General features: G+C 36.2%; 1 protein-coding gene across 1 annotated transcript in view; it reads right to left on the bottom strand.

The window, feature by feature from the left end:
* ATAD2B (ATPase family AAA domain containing 2B) overlaps positions 1-22,142 on the bottom strand; it is a 152,189-nt gene that overhangs the window by 84,462 nt on the left and 45,585 nt on the right. The window contains exons 9-13 of the mRNA XM_011235412.3: positions 20,388-20,486; positions 18,300-18,411; positions 15,521-15,636; positions 13,547-13,721; positions 9,187-9,275 (exon numbers count right to left, since the gene is read on the bottom strand). Of these exons, the coding sequence (XP_011233714.2) occupies positions 9,187-9,275; positions 13,547-13,721; positions 15,521-15,636; positions 18,300-18,411; positions 20,388-20,486 (591 nt within the window). The remainder of the gene's footprint in view (positions 1-9,186; positions 9,276-13,546; positions 13,722-15,520; positions 15,637-18,299; positions 18,412-20,387; positions 20,487-22,142) is intronic.

The raw sequence follows: 22,142 nt of genomic DNA, 5'->3' as shown, positions 1-22,142 counted from the left end.
TGATTTCTTTAGAATGGCTACTAAGTTCAAAATCATTTTGTACATATTTTAGTTTTTGAAACTATGACTTAAACATTTCTGAACAAAAATGTTGCATGTCTAATTTTAACAAAAACCGTAGTTCTAGTAACAAAGGTCTTCCTAGTGTTTTGTAACTCTTCTCACTTCTATCCCTTTATTCTTACTGCTACACCTGCCTGAAATAACTTCTCCAATATGCTCAGTAAGTTAAAGAAATCATTCTCATTCCCAAATAAGCTGTTCGAAATGTTTCTCAAAACTATAAATGGAACCAAAATGCTAGAGACCCTACATACATGTATAGAGAGGATCTGTGCTTGTTCTAATAAGTGAAAATTAATGAGCTAAGTGTCTCACTTCAGATATAAAGGGTGCAAAATAAGCATCCTTAAGTGTAAGTTCATATTTAACCTCCAATTTTTCCTTAGTACATTCCAATCACAGAGAGGTATTTCAAGTGTTTGTTAAGATTTATCAGCATTTTGGGGGGGCCTGGGTAGGTCAGTCAGTTAAGGACCTAACTCTTGATTTCAGCTCAGGTCATAATCTCAGAGTCCTGAAATCAAGCCCCAAGTCAGGCTCTGCGCTTATCAGGAAGTCTGCTTGAGATTCTCTCTCTTCCTCTGTGTCTTCCCCTCCCCCACCCTCTCATATAAATAAATACATCTTTAAAAAAATATATTTATCAGCATTTTTAAGTGTTCTCTACAAGGGTTTTCCGAAAACAAAGTCTCAACCATGGCCAGAAACAGAATTGCAACCTAGCTTAGATACTACCAAAAGCTGTCTTCTTCACAAAAATCAAATGACAAGCCTCTGGATCAAAATCTTTTAGTAACCCTTATGTTCAAAATAAAGTCCAAACTACTTAATACTTTATTTGAGGCCTCCTTGCCTGCCCTAACACTTTCCCCTACACATCTTCTAAAAGCATTCGCACTACCTTCAAATATGGATCTAAATAAAATCAACTGGAATTGTTTTGTATGGTGTGAAGAAGGATCCAGTTTTATTTTTTCACGAGATACCCAATTCTCTCAGCATTATTTATTGAAAAGGTCATCCTTTCCCAAGAGTACTGCATTGCCTCTTTTATTATAAATCAAGCATCCACTTGCTCCATTTGTCTACTGGTCTAGTCTTCCCCCAACATCAAATTATCTTAACCTTAAGAGGCCTTAATAACCAGGAGAGGAAATACTCCCACCTTGTTCTTCCACAAAAGTCTTCACTATTCTTATTCTTTTTTAATTCCATATAAACTCCAGAATCATTTTTGTCAAATTCCACCCCCAAAAGTTATGATTCTGAATAGGATTACACTGAATCTATTGATAAATATGGAAGAACAAACAACTTATAAATAACCAGTCTTCCAACTCATGTACACGGTATTTCTCTCCATTTATTTAATATTCCTTTAATGTTTCTGAATCGTTTCATTTGTTTCTCCAAAAATGTACATGAAATTTAATTTATTCCTAATATCTTCTTTTCTAAATGAGTTTTTAAATAGTAATTTTACATTTTTATGCAGAAAACTGGTACACAGAAAGGCAAAATTCTCTATAATGACTGGTTTAACCTTGCTAGATGCTCATTACTACATCTAAGAAGTTATCTAGAGGCTGCTTTGGAACTTCTACATACATAATCATATCATCTACAAATAATAATGGTATTGTTTATTCCTCTCCATTACACACACCTTATATTGTTTTGTCTTACCAGACTACACTGATTGGGACCTATGTACAGCACTGATCAGAAGTGTTCATAGCCATGCTTATAACTCTCATATTAAAAGTTTTCATCTTTCAACATTAAGTCTGTAATAGATTTTTATAGATACCTATATTCCTCATTCTCTGAGATGAGTGACCTTATCAAAAACAAGTATTAAATTTCATCAACATTTCTTCATCTACTGAGATGATTATATGATTTTTCATTAACATGATAATGTGCTGAATTTACCTTAACTGATTTCTCTCATATTAAACCAACTCTGTATATATGAAATACAATCAATTTGGTCATGATGTATTATTGTTTTTATATCTTCCTGGAAGTCACATGTTACTAGTTTGTTTAGGAGTGTTATATCCACATTCACAAGGAAACTGGGTTCCAATTAACTTTCTCATACCGTTCTAAACAAGTTTTTTCTTTTTAAGTCTTTTGAAGATAAACTTGACACACAATACACTGAACATATTGGTTTTTAAGATTTTATTTATTTTTGCGAGAGAGAGAGAGAGAGAGAGAGAGAGAGAGAGAGAGAGAGCACGCACAAGCAAGGGAGGAGGGGCAGAGGGAGAAGCAGACTCTCCACTGAGCAGGGAGCCTGATGTGGGACTCGATCCCAGGACCCTGGATCATGACCTGAGCCGAAAGCAGATGCTTAACCGACCGAGCCACCCAGGCGCCCTACACTGAACATATTTAAAGTATACAGTAGAGTAAGTTTTGAAGTGTGTATACACCTGTGAAACTACCATCACTATCAAAATAAGTAACATATCCAACATGCTCTTCCTCACGTCCCTTTGTAATCCATCCCTACTGCTCCTCCTTCACCTCTTCTAATCCCCAGGTGACTACTGATCTATGTTCTGTCACTACAGATTAGCTTGCATTCTCTAAAATTTTATATGTATGGGATCATACAGTAAGTACTTTTTTTCCTCTGGATTCTGTCATTCAGCATTAAGTATTTTGAGATTTAGCACAATGTTAGTTTACTAACAGTCTGTTTCCTTTTACGGCTAAGCAGTATTCCATTATATGGATATACCACAATTTGTTTATTTATTCACATGTTGATGGCCATTTGGAGTGTTCCCAATTTGGAACTATTACAAAAAAATCTATGAAGATTCATACACAAGTCATGAAGATCTTCCCATTGGTTTTTTCTTAAAAATTTTATACATTAACCTCTTAAGTTCAGGCCTTTATCCTCTTAACCTTTAACACTTAAAGAATTTGATATGTCACACTGCATTCCTAATAACACCCATTAGTGTCTTCTTCTTCTCATGACCAATCATGCCAGAGGTCTGTTAATTTTATTATTTTTCAAAGAAGCAACTTTTGATTTCTTCATATCTATATACCTTTCCTTGCAGTTCATATATTGTTCACTATTTTTTGTTTACTAGTAACACAGAATTAAAACAATAGTTCTTAACAGCAAACAAAACTCTCTGTTTATATCTTTTTGTTATTCGTTTCATGAATTTTGTATATTACTAAGCTTTGGAAATTAGCTGTGATTTAAGCCATGATGTACGATCAAATTTTATAAATTCTGTGTATGTTTGAAAAGTGTTCATCGTATATTTATCTTATTTAAGTAAACCCACTAGATCATAAAATATGGTTGTTCAAATAATCTATAGGGCATTAACTGATTTTTTTGCTCATTTGGTCTTTTAATTACTGAGAGGCATATGGTATCTCTCACAGTGATTACCAATTTGACTCCGCAGTTCTGTCATTTTTTGTTTTATATAATCTGAAACACAGTCATTAGGGAATTACAAAATCTAAATTGTTACATCTTCTAATAAACTGAAGCTGTTAAGGGGTGCCTAGGTGGCTCAGTCAGTTAAGCATCTGCCTTTGGCTCAGGTCATGATCCCAGGGTCCTGGGATCAAGCTCCGCATGGGACTCCCTGCTAGCGGAGAGTCTGCTTTTCCCTCTGCCCCTCCCCCTGCTTGTGTACTCTCCCTCTCTAATAAATAAATAGTCCTTAAAAAAAAATTGAAGCTTTTATCATTATAAGTTGGTCCTCTTTACATGTATAATAATGCTTTCTGCCTCACAGTCTATCTTCTCTAATACTAATATAGCTATAGCAGTATTCTATTAGTATTTACTTGGCATATTTTCATGACATTTTAAGAATGACTATTATGGACATTTTATATAAATAAAATAGTTGGGGCACCTGGGTGGCTCAGTCAGTTAAGCATCTGACCTTTAATTTTGGCTCCTGATCTCAGAGCCATGAGATCGAGCCCCGTGTCAGCCTGGGATTCTCTCTTTCCCTCTCCTTTTGCCCCTCCCCCTGGTTCATGCACTCACTCTAAATAAATAAATAAACAAAATCTTTTTTAAATAAATAATAAATAAAATAAAATAGTATAACACGTGACCTTTTGTGTATGAATTACTTCACTTAGCATTAAGTCTCTGAGGTTCATCCATGTTACATGTACCTGTACAAGGTAAACCCATGTAGCATGTGTCAGAATTTCATTCCTTTTTAAGGCTGAATTGTATGGATATAACACATTCTGTTTAACCATTCAGCAGCTGATGGACATATGGATTATTTCCATGTTTTGGCTATTATGAATAACACGGCTATGAATATTTGTGACTAAGGTTTTGCATGCCTTTTTCCCACCATTTAACCTGGAATCTTTTTATATCCTTATACATGGTGTGTCTCTTATAAACAAAGTGTCATCATATTTTATTTTTCCCCAGGTTGACAATCTTTGTCTTTTCAAAAGAACATTTAGGGGGAGCCTGGGTGGCTCAGTCGGTTAAGCCTCTGACTCAGTTTTGGTTCAGGTCACCATCTGATGGGTCATGGGATTGAGCCCCAAGTCAGACTCTACTTGAAGATTCTCTCTCTCTGCCCCTCCCCCCCAACACTCTCTCTTTCTAAAATAAAGAAATAAATCTTTAAATCTTAAGAAAAAAAGAACATTTGGTCTGGAGCATCTGGGTGGCTCAGTCGGTTAACAGCGGACTCTTGATTTTGGCTCAGGTCATGATCTCAGGGTCCTGGGATCAAACCCCAAGTTGGGGCTCCATGCTCAGCGGGGAGTCTGCTTGAGGATTCTCTCTCTCCCTCCCTCTCCCTTTGCTCTCCCCCCAACTCACATGTGTTCTCTCTACAATAAATAAATAAATCTTTAAAAAAAAAAAAAAAAGAACATTAGTCTCTTTGCATTTCACATCATTTTTTATGTTTTTGGGTTTAAATCTACAATTATATTTGTACTGTTTCTCCCACTGGTTCTATGATTCCCCTCCTATTTTTGACTGCATTTCGATTTTCTTATTATTCTGTTCCTCCCCCCAACCACCAACACTTTAGAAATTACAATATGTTTCTATTAGTAATTACCCTAGAACTTAAAACTTGCATACTTGGTACTCAACGGTTCCCCTTCCAAGTTTGATGGATAAAGACCCTGCCAGATAACCCCTTCCTCTGCTTCAGAAAATAACTATAAAACCTGTACATAATAATACATAAGCATATACTTGAAGGAACCAGTGAGTAAACAGAGACATACACACTTCGTTGGAATTTCATGGTCATCTGGAGAAAAGGAGAACATAGAGAAACCAAGTTCCCCTCTCTCTGGCTTTTAGCATGGGGCTAAGTACAGTGAGGTAGGTGAGGAAGATTATGTTAAGGGAAACCCCTTAACTTTCCAGCCTGAGAGTTCAGAAAAGAGAAGGCTGACTACTAACACTAAAGAATGTGGAGGATACCACAACGGCAAGAACCAGTGAAGATATCCCCAAACTCTATCTACCCACATCTCTGAATGACCCCTAACAAAAAAGACACAGAGCAAAGAAAGCAGCTAAAGATAAAAGATCTGAAAGGAGACCAAAGCGGCCAGCGAAGAAACAGTCTGTAGTTCAAGCCTAAAACATAAAATTATCTGTAAAACATAGGAAATCTACTCATAAAACAAAAATAATAAAATTCAGAGCCTTCACAAACTAACATTAATAAATTCAGGATGCAATCCAAAATTGCCCAACAAATGAAGAACCAAAACAATAACATATTTTCAGAAGAAAAGAAAGTCAAGCAGGCCTAACAGTGAGATGAAACCAGATGTTGAAGCTAACATAAGGCGGCTTTTTTTTTTTAAAGATTTATTTATTTATTTTAGAGAGAGAGAGCGCATATGAGCGTTGGGGGAGGGAGACGGAGCAGAGGGAGAGGGAGAGTGAGTCCCAAGCAAACTCTGCACTGAGCACGGAACCTGATGTGGGGCTCAATCTCATGACCCTGAGATCACAACCCAAGCCGAAACCAAGAGTCAGACACTTAACCGACTACGTCACCCAGGCGCCCCTAACACAAGAGGATTTTAAAGCAACTATTATTAACCTCAATGAAGTAAAACAAAATGTTTAAATACATGAAAATCACATTGGGAAAAATAGAAACGATGAAAAAGAATCAAGGAGCGCCTGGGTGGCTCATTCAGTTAAGCGTCTGGCTTCTGATTTCAGCTCAGGTCATGATCTCAGCATTATGAGACTGAGCTCCACACTGGGCTTCCTACGCAGTGTGGAGTCTGCTTAAGATTCTCTCCCTCTGCCCCTCCCCCCTCCATGCTCACACACATGCACACAGACTTTGTGCTTCTCTCTTGAAAAAAGAAAAAAAAATCAAATATAAGCTCTACAACTGAAAAACTAATTTCTGAAATTAAAAAAAAATGTGTTGGTTGGACAAAACAGCAAAATAGACATGACAAAGTAAAAAGGACTGACCGAAGATATATGAAAGTATTATCCAAGATGAAGAGAGAAAAACATTGAAAAAAGACAAATTTGCAGATACATGATAAACACAAATCAGAATAAACACAAAGCCCATATAGAGGCATGTCACAGCTAAGCTGTTAAAAACCAAAGTCATAGGGACGCCTTGGTGGCTCAGTCAGTTAAGCAACCAACTCTTGATCTCAGGGTCATGAGTTTGAGTCCCACGTTGGGCTCCACCTAGACATGGAACCCACTTAAAAGCAACAACAACAACAAAACCACAAAGCTATAGAGCAAATACTCATAGCAGCAAGAGAAAAACCACATGATATAAAGCATGGGAGCAATGATCCATCCAATTAATGGCTTTCTACTTCTAGGCTACAATGTAGGGGACACGGAATCCTGGTGGGAATCAGCTGACTCACTGAGTGGAAGAGACAGAGCTAAGATTCCAAGGACACCAACAGGACTTAGAGTTCATCAGAAAGAGTACCAGAGAGAGCACTGCACAGAGAGAGAATTAGGAAATACCCACAGGGCCCCTCAAGACTTCAGCTAAACACTGCATGCAAGTGAGGAAATTAGTCACAGCTTAGGGAAAAAACACCCAGAAGGAATAGAAGTAACAGTATTTTACACTCACAAAGAAGCAAGAATATTGCCATTTCCCACAAGCCAGATTGGTAAACCTCATGATTCACAGTCACTGCAAGTAATACACAGAAGGACCCTCCTTAGTTAGTGGGGAATAATTTGCTTTATCGAACAGTACTCCAGATCCACATAACAAATCTTAAAAGATTGAAAATAATCAAACTGTTTTCAAATAAGTTAACTGTGGCCCCCCCAAAAAATGAGAATATTTATTCATAATATCCTACCTAGAACCCAACAAGGCAAAATTTATAGTATCTGGCATGCAATAAAATTGCCAGGGACATGAAGAAGCAAGAAAATAGTATTTATAATATTATATAATATGAAAAATCAATCAAATAAAATAAAATCAATCAAATAAAATCAACCCCAAACTAAGATATTAAAATTAGCAAAGACATTAAAGTAGTAATTATAACTATATTCCATGTTATATTTTTACATAGAAGTTTCTTATATTTTTATATAGAAGACACAAAACAGACCCACATGGAATTTACAGAGATCAAAATAAAAATATGTAAGACAAAAAATATAATGAACCAGATTAAGAACAAATTAGACACTGAAGAATAGTAGACTAAAAAAGCAAAGCAATTTCCCAAAATGAAACACTGAAGAGCTGGCTTAAAGCAAACTAGGGGCGCTTGGCTGGTTCAGATGGTAGAGTACGTGACTCCTGATCTTGGGGTCCACCAGGTGTGGAGATTACTTTAAAAAAATAAAATCTTTAAAAAGAAAAAGAAAGCACAATTAACTTATCATCAGTGAATTGTGAGACGGCACCAAGCAAAGTATAAGTGTAACTGGAGGCCCATAAAGACAGGAAAGACAGTAACAAGGGAGACAGAGAAATATTTTAAGAAATAATGGCCAAGGGGCCCCTGGGTGGCTCAGTCGTTAAGCGTCTGCCTTCGGCTCAGGGAGTGATCCCAGCAACCTGGGACTGAGCCCCGCATTGGGCTCCCTGCTCCACTGGGAGCCTGCTTCTTCCTCTCCCACTCCCCCTGCTTGTGTTCCCTCTCTCGCTGGCTGTCTCTCTCTCTCTCTGTCAAAATAAATAAATGAAATCTTAAAAAAAAAAAAAAAAAAAGAATGGCCAAAAATGTTATAACTATGATGAAAACTAGAAGCTCACAGATTTAAGCAGCTCAATTCAAGAATGAGAAAGAAAAATGGAGAAAACTCTACCAAGGAATATCATTAAACAAGGAGGAAGAGCAACCCAAGTTCTCATGCGTTACAGGGTAAGAACATAAAATGGTACAACCACTGGGAAAACGGTAACAATTTAAACATACATTTACCATAGGATCTAGCCACTCCTCTCTTAGATATTTACCCAACAGAAATGAAAACATATGTGCACACGAAAATGCATATGCAAATGTTCATAGTAGCATTATCACAATAGCCAAAAATAGAAGTGAACTAAATTTCCATCAGATAGATTAACAAATAAATAAATAGTGGTGCATACATACACTCTCCCTCCCTCCCTCTCTCTGTCCCTCCCTCCCTTCCCAAGGAATACAACTCAGAAATGGAAAAGAAAAAATATTAATATATGTAACACGGATAAATTTCAAAAACATGCTAAGTCAGGATAAGGCAACTTTTTTCTGTAAAGGGCCTGAAAGTAAATGTATTTAAACTTTGCAAGAGGCCATACAATCTTTCTCTCACAGCTACTCATTCAACTCTGCTCTTGAAGCACAAAAGTAGCCATATATAATGCAAAAGGTACAAACATGGATATGTTCCAATAAAACTTTACAGAAACAGGCAGAAGGCTAGATTTGGACCACAGGTTGTAGTTTGCTGACCTGAGCTACGTGAAAGGAGTGCTCCTCAAGGACACAGTTCACATTTTATAAGCCTCTTAGCACTTACCCAAAGACTAAGGCTAACTACTATGTCAGTGAGTGAAAAGAATCCAACATAATCAGATTAAGAAAAATCACCTGTGGATCTGATCTTGTCTGCTGGAGCGAACTGGAGCTAAACCATCTATTTCATCAAAAAATATTATAGAAGGTCTCATCAAATATGCCTAATATAAAAAGAAAACAAATGTCATTTATATTAGTTTTCACTTGTACATTTCATTATTGTATTTTCTAAACAGGTAATATAAGCAAATGGTACAATATGCAGCAGCTAAGAAAGATACAATAAAAATGAAATCTCCTTACCACCCAGTCTCCAACCCCAAGGCCTCTCCCAGTAGACAATTACTGTTCTGTGTTTATTCTTCCACATGTGTTGTTTATACACGTACACAAAATGTACTTTTAAATATACTATTTTATTTGATGCATTTTAAGAAGCATATACACATTGCTTTTATTAAATAACACAGTCTATTTATACAACAATATATTTTAAAGTACATGAAGATCTGCTTCATTCTTTTTGACAGCTACAAAATGCCCTACTGTGTGGGCCACGATTAAACTAGTCTCCTATTTGTGGGCATTTAGGCTATTTTCAATCTTTTCCTACTATCAAAAATGCTTGAATAAGTATTTGTGTATATTTAACATTTCCTATAAACATATCAATATAATAAATTCTAAAAGTGGTTTAAAAGGCAAATGTCATTTCTAATAATTACCTTCTACTGATCTACCAATTTACCCTCTCACCAGCAATATTTAAGAATCCTCACCAACAATGTATTATCAAACTTCTCAATCTTGACTAATTTTTTAGGATAAAAATCTCATTTCACTTTAATTTTTATTTCTATTATCAATAAAAATGAGCACTTTCCATATCTTTAAGAGTCCTTTATACTGCTTTTTTAACAAAAGTTCTGTTCATATCCTTTGCCAATTTTTCTATTGGATCATTGATCTTTGGCTTAGTGATTTCAAGCTCTTTATTATAAAAATTAGAGCTCTCTCTGTGAAAGAAAATACAAATATTTTTTTGCAAGGGAAGCATTTAAATATTTATCTTTTGGTTTTGCTCATGCTATTTTGTTGCAATGCAGAATCTAAAAAGGAAACTTATACAGTGGATCTTCTCTTCCATAGTTAGACTCTCCCTACTCTGAGATTAGAAACAAAAACTCTCCAGGGTTTTCTTCCATAACTTTCAAAGTTGTCGTTTTCCACTTAAATCTTAAATCAAGCAGGAATTTAACTGAAAGTTAAAAAAATACTAGATTGCAAATGAAAAGTCTTTATACTATATAATTTATTCGAATATATAATTTATGTCTCAGAATTACTTACAGCAAATTCTTGCTTCAGAGGGAAGTCAACTTACTAAAAACCAGATATGAATATCCCATTTCTCCCTTATTAACAAGATATGCATTAAACACCCAATGTTTTCTAATAATTTAAAATGGGGAGGGGGGGTGAGGAGGGTCAGAGAGATGAGAGAGAGATTTTTAAGCAGGCTCCACACCCAGTGCAGAGCCCAACATGGGGCTCAATCTCACAACCCTAAGGTCATGACCTGAGCCAAAATCAAGAGTTGGGATGCTTAGCCAACTAGGCCAGCCAGGCGCCCCCGAATAATTTAAAACAAACGGCATTTCAACTATATAACTTAGGTTTTAGGGAAAAAAACTTTATAAGACTAGAATTATGTATTAAGAGAAAAAGAATAGGGGAGCCTGGTTGGCTCAGTCAGTAGAGCACGTGACTCAGGGTCCCTGGGTCATGAGTTCAAGCTCCACACTGGGTGTAGAGATTACTTAAATAAATAAACTTAGAAGAATAAAGATTTGATCATCACTTTTATATACATGAAACACACAGCTGTTTTTCAGAACTACAGCCTTGCAGAATTGTAATACCAAACTACAGTACATTATGTGCCCTCCACTGTGATAAACACTTTACATACTTCCTTTCTGTGAAATCTCATAGTAGTCGGTGAGATTGGTATTATTTACCCTGTTTTATAGAAGAGGCAGCTAAGAATCAGATGTTTTCATTTATTTCACGTTATATAGTTAATAGTAAAGCCAGATGTTAAAACATTTTTCTGACACCAAAGACCAAACTTTTTTTTTTTTTAAGGTTTTATTTATTTATTTGAGAGAGAGCGAGCACGAGCTGGGGGAGAGAGAGAAGCAGGCTCCCCACCCGGCGGGATCCCGGATCCCAACACGGGGCTCCATCCCAGGACTCTGGGATCATGACCCAAGCCGAAGGCAGAGGCTTAACCAACTGAGCCACCCAGGCGCCCCCAAAGACCAAACTCTTAGCCAATACATTATACCTCCTTCATTTCATTTAGTGCATAGATCATGTCCTTAATTTAGGAAGGTGGACTCTTTCATTTAAAAAGACAGTAATAACGAGCACCTGAGCAGCTCAGTGGGTTAAGTGTCTGACTTCAGCTCAGGTCATGACCCCGGGGTCGTGGGATTGAGCCCTACATCAGGCTCCCTGCTGAGCAGGGACCCTGCTTCTCCCTCTCCTCCCCACTCATGCTCTTTTTCGCTATCTTTTTCTCTCAAATAAAATATAAAAATATGTATTTTTTAAATAAAAAATAAAATAAATAAAAAGACAATAATGGGGGCGTCTGGGTGGCTCAGTCAGTTAAGTGTTTGACTCGATTTCAGCTCAAGTCATGATCTCAGGGTTGTGGGATCACGCCCTGTGTCAGGCTCCACACTCAGCAAGGAGTCTGCTGGAGATTCTTTCCCTCTGCCTCTCCCCCCAACCCCCACTCTCAATCTCTCTAAAATAATAAATAAATCTTTTAAAAATTTTTTTTAAATAGTAAGACAACAATGACTATCAACAGTATTTTAGAAAAGAAAGCAAGCATTCCATCTACTCTTATCTACTTACCACAAAGAAAACTATGAAACAGAAATAAACTAAATTTAGATTTTAAAATAGCATTAATTTATGCTATAGTTTCAAATGAAACCAAGAGACATTCCTACTCGCAGCATGAAGGGGCTAAAAGTATATTATATAACTCTGTCAAAAATTTAAAATTAAGTCATTAGATAATACATTAGTATTCCCAAACTAATTCTTCTTTCATCCACCAATACTGTTCTATATTTGTATTTTTCGATTATCAGTAAATTGTCTTGAAGCAAACTGCCTATGTTTCACTTCTCAATACACACTGAATACCTTGAAGGCAAAAATTTTACCCTATTCCTCTTTCTGTTCCCATTATCTAGAACATGGCAGTTTCTCATACTAACTAAAAATAATATTTGAGGGTGCTTGGGTGGCTCAGTCAGTCAAGCATCTGCCTTCGGCTCAGGTCATGGCCCCAGAGTCCCAGGATCAAGTCCCACATCAGGCTCCCCACCCAGCTGGGAGTCAGCTTCTCTCTCTAACCTTCCCCCCTTGTCCTTTCTCTCTTTCTCAAATAAATAAATAAAACTTTTTAAAAATAAATAATATATTTAAAAACAAATAAAAATATTTGAAGTGCTTTACCAATTACAAAGGACTTTGATACACATGAACCAAAGTAATGATTGCTCAAAGTTTGCTTGTTGAAAACTTTTTACTTTCATGTAATTTCCTTAGATATTATGAAATAAAAGTTGCATTGGCAAATATGAATGACTTCCTTCACTAGCTCAAATAATCAAAAGTGAATTTATAACAGGACTAAGTTTTATTAAGTCTTATGAAATAATATTGTTAAAGTTATAGTAATAAAAAAAATGAAGATTGCCTACATGATATTCAGTCACCTAACCCTGCCTTTTAAAAGCACTCATTACTGGGGCGCCTGGGTGGCTCAGTCAGTTGAATGTCTGACTCTTGGTTTCGGCTCAGGTCATGAGGGGTTCGGATGGAACCCCACAACAGGCTCTGTACTCAGCACAGTCTGCTTGAGATTCTCTCCCTCTGCACTTCCTCCCTGCATGCACACTCTCTCTAATAAATAAATAAATCTTTTAAAATGAAAAAATAAACAGCAATCATTACTGAATTCTTCCAGCACCATATTTACAGCTCATGAAAATAATACACTGCTCTGTCAGACTTCTTGCACAGATATTTAACTTTTTATGCTTGTTCTATTTCCTCAATTAGATTATAACCTAATGATATATATGCTATACTCCAGGTTCTCAAAAGCACCTAAAATGGTATTATACGCCTACTAGTCACCTTAATAAATGTTTTGTGAATCATGTTAAATTAGTACTAGTTAAGCTGCTATTAAATACATCCAAAGAATACAAATTCAGATTACTGATCCTAAATTAAACATACTGATTGGAAATATGCCTCCTTGTGAACAGTTTGTATTTACAGACTAAATGTATTAAATATTCTAAAGAAGATAATGATATAAACTGATTTCACTTACCTGATCAAAAAGAAGCCTAAGCTGCCGCTCAGATTCACCAACCCACTTGCTCAGACAGTCTGCTCCTTTTCGCATAAAAAAAGCCACCTTTTTGTCTCCTTGACTGCACTCATTAGCTAATGCTCTGGCAACCAAGGTTTTACCTGTGCCAGGAGGGCCATAAAACAAACAGCCCCTAAAGGAAAAAAGAATCAACAGAAGTTAGATAATGCTATCACCACCACTAATAGCCAATATACAAGGATGCATCACCCATATAATTTTGTACTAATGTACATGAAAATTATTAGACACTGGGAAAGTTTTATGTAGTATAGAGACGAAAGTTTCGTTTTGCTGAGAGCATTCAAGGATGTTCTCAACAACAAAACTTCGGTAAGGCAAATCAGAGAAAAGAGTAATTTGACAAGGTATATCAAAATTTTAAATGCGTTTTCCCTGTAACCCAGAAATTTCTTATCTTAGAATGTATCATAGAGAAAGACTCAAAAGAATATAATATAGATTTTAATCATGTTCAAAAAAGCATTAATTCTAACTGCGAAAAACTGAAAAAATTTAAGCGCTATCTATTAGTAAGGTACAGACAGCATGCAACTCTTTGATCTCAGGGTTGTGAGTTCGAACCCTACGTTGGGTGTAGAGGTTACTTAAAAATAAAGTCTTAAAAAAAAAGCTTAAAAAATAATAAGGCACATCTAAATATGTTACATCTATAAAACAAAATACTAGTAAAATGTCAGAATGCTACACACATTACTGATATGGGAAGGTGTCTAGAATGTACTGTAGAGTCAAAAAGGTTATATAAAGGTTTTACTGAATAATTTTATCTATATTAAATGTTTATATGTGCTTAATATATGCAAAATATAAACTTAACATGCACATATATGTATAAAATAAGCCTATAAAAATATACAAAATTGTTCATCCTTAAGGAGTAAGATTACCCTCTACTTACAACACTTTCTGCTTCTCTCTCGCCATCTTGTTTCTCCCATAGCTATACTACTTTAATGACTTTGAAAAAAGTAATAATTATTTTTAAAATTCAAATTATATCTACAAAAGCAAATAAACTGCTTTTATGATTTTAAAAAGCCACTGTAGAATTGTAAACCACATTTTTAATCTACTGATTAATAGAATAGAGGATGACTCTTTAGTAAGATTTACATCCTGAAGCATATGGAAAATTAAAAAGGAATATTTAGCAGTTTAAACCTAACAGTCTAGGGGCATCTGGGTGGCTCAGTTGTTAAGCATCTGCCTTTGGCTCAGGTCATGATCCCAGCGTCCTGGGATCGAGCCCCACATAGGGCTCCCTGCTCAGCGGGGAGCCTGCTTCTCCCCCTCCAACTCCTCCCTGCTTGTGTTCCCTCTTTCACTGTCTCTCACTGCCAAATAAATAAATAAAATCTTTAAAAGAAAAATTAAAAAATAAATAAACCTAACAGTCTATGTGTACATCTTCGAAATATTTTATTCTGCCCAATTTCCTTCAACATAATTTCTAGCCTTTTCTCAGCCTAGCTATCTTGTGATCAAACACAATTAATCTTAATCTGATCATAAAAATAAGTATCAAGCTTACCATTTCAAAACTACCCCGTCATCAAGTCAAAGAAACATTTAATTGAAAGTGTGTTTCCAAAGACTAAACAACATAAAGAATCACTCATTGTTATTAGAAGGCAAATTAAGGAAAATTCATTTGGGCAATCCACTTGTATATTCAAGGCCTGCATAGAGATTTATATCTTGTGCCTGACTCTTAAATGCTGAAATGCGAATTTCAAGAACACACTTAGCACCAAAGCCTTTATAAATAATAAAATTTCATTCCTAAATCTCATTGCTAGAACACATCAAATAAATACATATGAAATACTTATATTTATAATCATTTACTAACTGAAATTTAATAAATTAATAGTAGTAACAATAATAAACATCTAGAACATTACTTACCTTGGAGGCTGGATCTTAAATTTTTCAAAAATTTCTGGATATAGAAGTGGGAATACTACCATTTCCTTTAGTGCATGAATATGATGGCTCAATCCACCTATGCTATCAAACCGCACCTTGGGAAGAAGGGAAAGAAAAAGTTTAATATAAAATAATTTTAACTGCTTATAGAATTTTTAAAATTTATGAGATAGTCATATGATTCAGAAATGTATGCCTTATATGCCTTCAGCAGAACTGCTGAACATAAAGTTCAAAAAATTACACCTTTGAAATGTAGAAAAATAAACTCAGCAGTAAAATTCAAGTTCACATTTCAGTTCGGCTAAATAAAGCTACCATACTTTAATCTCCTAGTAAGTAAGGACAAGATTAATGGCCAATCTAACACTTTAATGGGCATCTATAGGAGATGATAAGTTGTATTTACACTCTTAATAATTTAAATGCCTTTCAAAATGCCATCTATCACATACATTCTTAGCAAGCGCAATACTGTCCCCAAGGGAGCAAAAACTGATTTAGAAGTAAGGTGAAAGGGGGCGCCTGGATGGCTCGGTCGTTAAGCGTCTGCCTTCAGCTCAGGTCATGATCCCAGGGTCCTGGGATCAGGCCCTGTGTCGGGCTCCCTGCTCAGTGGGAAGCCTGCTTCTCCTTCTTCCACTCCTCCTACTTGTGTTTCCTCTCTTCCTGTGTCTCTTTCTGTCAAATACATAAAAAATACCCCCCCCAAAAAAAAATCTAAAAAAAAAAAAAGAGGTAGGGTGAAAAACATTTTAGCTACTACAATGGCTGTGACTCTCCAAAGCTGAACTTTACATAACCAAGTTTATTCTTTATTTTTTGTAAACATTTATTTATTTATTTGAGAGAGAAGAGAGAGTAAGTGGGGGGAGGGGCAGAGGGAAAGAATCTCAAGCAGACTCCTTGCTGAGCACAGAGCCTGACGTGGGGCTCGATCTCACAACCCATGAGATCATGACCTGAAAGGAAATCAGGAGTCAGATGCTAAACTGACTGAGCCACCCAGGCACCTCATACAAAAAGACTTTGTAAAGTAAAAATTGTATAGAGAAAAGCACTTGAAGGAAATAATGCCAAAATGTTAACAGTGACTGTCTCTGACTACTGGATTAGGACAGATTTCTTCCCCTGTATCTTTATTCTATTACAGTACTTGAAAATGTTTCACAATGAATATTACTACATAAAAAAACTTAAGTACTCTAGAAAAATACAGTTTAAGTAACAAAAACATTCTAAGAGAAACTATATTTTCTTATATATATCAAATTTTAAAGAAATACTACTCTTAATGAAGGGCAGAGACATCTAAAATTAATTAGATTCAAGAGAGTAAGGTGCTGGTAAACCAAATAAGCAAAGATCATTAAGTAAGGTCTTCTGAGGGGCGCCTGGGTGGCTCAGTTGTTTAAACTGACGACTCTTGACTTCGGTTCAGGTCATAATATCAGGGTGGGATTGAGCCCCACTCCCCCATTGGGATCCACGCTCAGCACAGAGGCTGCTTGAGATTCTCTCCCCATCTTCCCCTCCCCCTCCCCCAACTCACACCCATTTGTGCTCTCTCAATAAAAACTTTTAAAAAAAAAGGTAAGGTCCTCTGAGAATGTGCACTCATAGATACGAGATTGTTAATTCAATATTCTGAATAAGGTCCTCAATTAAAATATTTTCCCCAATGACTTCAGATTGGAGATAACTAACATATCATTTTGAAATATTACACAACTACATTTCATAACTTAAGTTTCTCATATGAGAATCAGTTAAACTATGATGTATAGAAAGGCTTATGGGAACAAAGAAAAAAATCAAATAAATCTTGGTTATGCAGTAACCTCATTCCAAAATATTTCCCCCAAAAAGATTATACTAACAGTAAGAAACTACTATATCCACTAAGTCTTATCTCACTTTTCATACTACTACATACTCTGGGTACTATAACCCATTTCCCACAGTGATTTCAACTATCTTTATTTTGGGTACCCACATCTGATTTTCTAGATATTGCTCCTTAATGCCAAACCTGAATAACTAATTTCCTACAAGTTACTTCCATTTGTGATGTGTCGCTGACACCTAAACACGGTTTGCAACTAACTAAATCACCTTGACCCCTCAAAATACATTCTTCTTGTAATGTTCCCTACCTCACAGAATGGATCCCATCCAGTCACTTAAGCCAGAAACCTAGGTCATACATTCAACTTGTTTCTCTCCCTCACCCCCCAAAAGCAATAAATTCACCCAATTCATTAAACCTGAATTCTCTCCTGAATTCTGTCAAATCCACCTATTCCTTCTCTCCATCATTACCCTACCATGACCATTACTCCAGATTACTATGTTACAACTACCTCTAAACCAGTTTCCCTAATGCCAGCCCTGCTTCCCTCAAATTCATTAACTACATGATAGACAGAGTGCTCCATCTACAATGTAAATCTGATCATGAAATCTAAGCAGCTTCAACAATACCCCACTACATATCATGGTTTAGGGGGCCTTGCCATATTTGTCAGCCTCATTTCCTACCCCCATTTTTTATTATATATGCCAGTAACACTGAAATGGGGGGGGGAACAACTGAGTGAGCATCACATGGTACTAGAGTGCTAGGTTCCAAATCATACGCATCAAAACACTAATAATGGTGTTATCTCAGTTTTTATTTTTATTAAGTATTGCTTTGGAAACAAGAAATGACATTTTTAAAAAAAGCTATTTCTAGAAAAACATTTACAAAACTTACTGATTTATCAATGTTCATTGGATCAACATCGGCCAAGCTTGCACCCACTTTGACACGTTCTCGGAGAATACCACTAGCTAAATCTTCTGCTCTGAAGTTCATAGGCAAACATCTGAAATTCATAAAAATACAAGTAGAGAACATTAAAAGTTTTACATTTTTAATGTCAAAATAAGTGTAAATCTTTCACACATTTTCATCTTTCTCCTTTTTCTCAAAACCCAGAAAATAACAAGGATTTCATATTTTTAAAGTACTTTTGCTAAGTTCCTTTCAACAGGCCAAAAATAAATGTATTCATGAGACAAAACAAACGAGATAACTATTTAATTGTCCAAAGAACCCAACCTACTCCAACTTAGAAAACAACATATCTGATACTGGATATTATACAAGTATAAAATAAAAATAGATCTACTATGTGTATACTATATACACCATTAAATGAACTCAAACGTTTTTGTAAAAAAAGTTTATCCTCAGGTATTATGTGGGTATGTCTACACGGTTAGAGAAATTTCTTTCCCTTTAATTCAAAGGAAAACAATTCCAGATCACTTTTGATCTAACTAACCTTTACCTTTTGTGTAACTACCTTAAAATACATCTTTACCCACCTAAAATCTTACATTGTATTATTTAACTTTATCACGCCTAAGACAAATATAATCTACTTCCTCTTTTAATCTTGGGTAAACACCAAAAAGACTGACATAAACAGCCTCCAAAAAGTATAGTTTCTTTAATGAACGTATTTTTCACTCACATTTCTTAATCCTAACTTAATCTTAAAAATACACTTCCAAAGCAAGTATCAGAATAGTTCAGATTAAATAGGCATTAAATTCTTTTATTTAAACTTAGATTTTGGGACACCTGTGTTTCTCAGTAGGTTAAGTGTTTGTTTGCCTTTGGCTCAGGTCATGATTGCAGGGTCCTGGGATCGAGTCCCACCTTCTCCCACTGCCTGCTGCTTCCCCTGCTTGTGCTCTTTCGCTTTCTCACAAATAATAAAATCCTTTTTAAAAATTTAAAAATTTTAAAAATAAACTTAGATTTTTTTTCTCTTACATCTTCTTTCCATCATCCACATGAGCAATTCCTTCAGCATAAAATCTACACCAATCCAAACTTGTTCCTAAGACCTACTATCTGAAAATTTGGTACTTCTACAAGAGATATATAATGACACATTATAGAAATACTTTGCTAAATGTAAATTTTCTAAATATAATTTATCTCTACTAGTATAAATGTGAGCTAGAAAATTAACTCAAATTTTAAAGAATAAATTATAATTTGACATTCTAAATACTTACTAGACAAAATACTCATTTTCTCACCTAGTGAAAACTCCTGAGGTTTTAGTGAGCCATGTAGTAATCAGTCATTTACCCTAGGTAGACAAAGACCACCAGATGGCACTCACTAAACCAAAACCAATTTTCCAATAAAATCCAAGGGCTCCTGAGACGATTCTATTAGAAACCAGATCAGGGGTGCCTGGGTGGCTCAGTCAGTTAAGTGTCTGCCTTTGGCCAGGTCATGATATCAGGGTCCTGGGACTGAGCCCCATGTTAGGCTCCCTGCTCAGCAAGGAGTTGCTTCTCCTTCTCTCCCTGCCCCTGTTCCCGGCTCATGCTCTCTCTCTCTCAAGTTCTCCCTCAAATCAATCAATCAATCAATTCTTAAAAAAAAAAAAAACAACACAGAAACCAAATCTTACTCTGAGTGCTGTAATCACTGTAAGCATCTAAAAATCAGTTTCATTAAATGGATATGGATTAGAGGAGAGGTGCCAAGGAAATACTATCATAGTGACTGGCCTCTTCCCTTGGCTCTTCTTCCTTTATGTTCCTGCATTCATTGAATAGTTACATAGTAAATAATTTATGAGAAGTTCACCAAGGTTAGATTTCTATTCTAAGCATTACTAAGTAAAAACCAAGTCAGTGCGTTACTCTAGTCTAAAATATGTATTGAATATCAATGTTAGCAAAATGCTACTGCAGATAAGAATCCCATTCAAAAAATAAATGTTCTCCCTTTTTTCTACAATGGATATATAACAATAAAAAATTTACTAACCTATTTCTTGCTCTTGCCATGCTTTTTGATTTCCTTCTTTCAAAGCGTTCTTCATCAGAAGAAGTTGTGTCACTACTATGAATGGCATGCTTCTTTCTCCTATTTAAAGAGAGTAAAATCCTTAAAATCATTAGAGCAGCAAATGGTTTTAAAAAACACACTGTTGGAACACCTGCCTGGCTCAGTCTGAAGAGCACACAAGTCTTAATCTCAGGATGAGCTTAAGCCCCATGTGGGGTACAGAGATTACTTAAATAATATTAAAAAAGAAAAACCAACATGGGGCGCCTGGGTGATTCAGTCGGTTGGGCAGCCAACTTTTGGTTGGTTTTGGCTGGGGTCATGATCTCAGGGTCATGGGATTGAGCCCCCCGTCTGGCTCTGCACTCGGTGCGGAGTCTGGTTGGGATTCTTACCCCTCCCTCTTCTCCCCCCTCTGCTCTTCCCTCTGCTCTCTTGCTCTTAAATAAATAAATATTTGAAAAAAAAAAAAAAAGGATATTTAATCCTTACACCCGACTTAGCCCTACAGTGAAAAACACAGTTATTATTGATAGAAATGTAAAAGCTATTAATTAGTTTTTTACTTTTAGGATTAACCTAACAAATTAATCAAGTAAGACTTAATAAGTGTCACAGAAAAAATATAAATGTTATCAGTCGAAGCAATACAAAAAGATAGAGGGGCACCCAGCCGACTCAGTCAGTAGAGCATGCGACTCCTGATCTCAGGGTTGTGAGTTTGAGTCCCACGTTGGGTGTAGAGACTACTCACAAATAAAATCTTACAAAATTAAAATAAAATAGGGATGCCTGGGTGGCTCAGTCATTAAGCGTCTGCCTTCGGCTCAGGTCATGATCCCAGGGTCCTGGAATCAAGCCCCGCGTCAGGCTCCCTGCTTGATGGGGAGCCTGCTTCTCCCTCTGCCTGCTCTGCCTGCTGCTCTCCCTGCTTGTACTCTCTCTCTTACAAATAAATAAATACAATCTTTTTAAAAAAAATTTTTTTACTCGGTGCTCATCAGGCTAAGTGTACTATTAATCCCCTTTACCTATTTCCCCTATCCCCTCACCCCCCCTTCCCTCTGGTAACAGTTTGTTCTCTATAGTTAAGAGTCTGTTTTTTTGGTTTAACTCTTTCTTCCTTTGTTCATTTGTTTTGTTTCTTAAATTCCACATAGTTCACTCCTTACTTTGAAGGTTAGGATACAAACATCCACTTCTCTCCATTCTACTCTATTTTCTTTTTAAGATTTTTATTTTTTTTAATTTTATTTATTTATTTGACAGAGAGAGCGAGCGAGAGAGCACAAGCAGGTGGAGCAGTAGGCAGAGGGAGAGGGAGAAGCAGGCTCCCTGCACGGAACTTGGTACCAGGACCTGGAGAGCCTGCTTCTCCCTCTCCCTCTGCCCCTCCCCACCAGCCCCCCCACCCTGGCTTGTGCTCTCTCTATCTCAAATAAATAAAATCTTAAAAACGAAACAAAACAAACAAGCAAACAACCTTCAGCTAATACTCTACTTACTGGAGAAACAGTGAACGTTTCCCCAAAAACCAGTTATGACACAAAGATACCCACTCTCACAACTTCTATTCACCACTGTACAGAGGAGCCTAGCCATTACAATAGGAAAGAAATAAAATTCACAGAGATTGAAACTGTCTGTATTTGCAGATGGTATGGTTTATACAGAAAATATTCAGTAACGTACAAAACAACTACTAGAATAAACAAAATTTGCCAAGGTCACAGG

The sequence above is a fragment of the Ailuropoda melanoleuca genome, chromosome 4 (genome assembly GCF_002007445.2).
Source record: "Ailuropoda melanoleuca isolate Jingjing chromosome 4, ASM200744v2, whole genome shotgun sequence".
Lineage (NCBI taxonomy): Eukaryota > Metazoa > Chordata > Mammalia > Carnivora > Ursidae > Ailuropoda > Ailuropoda melanoleuca.
This window is presented reverse-complemented; position numbering and strand designations above follow the sequence as displayed.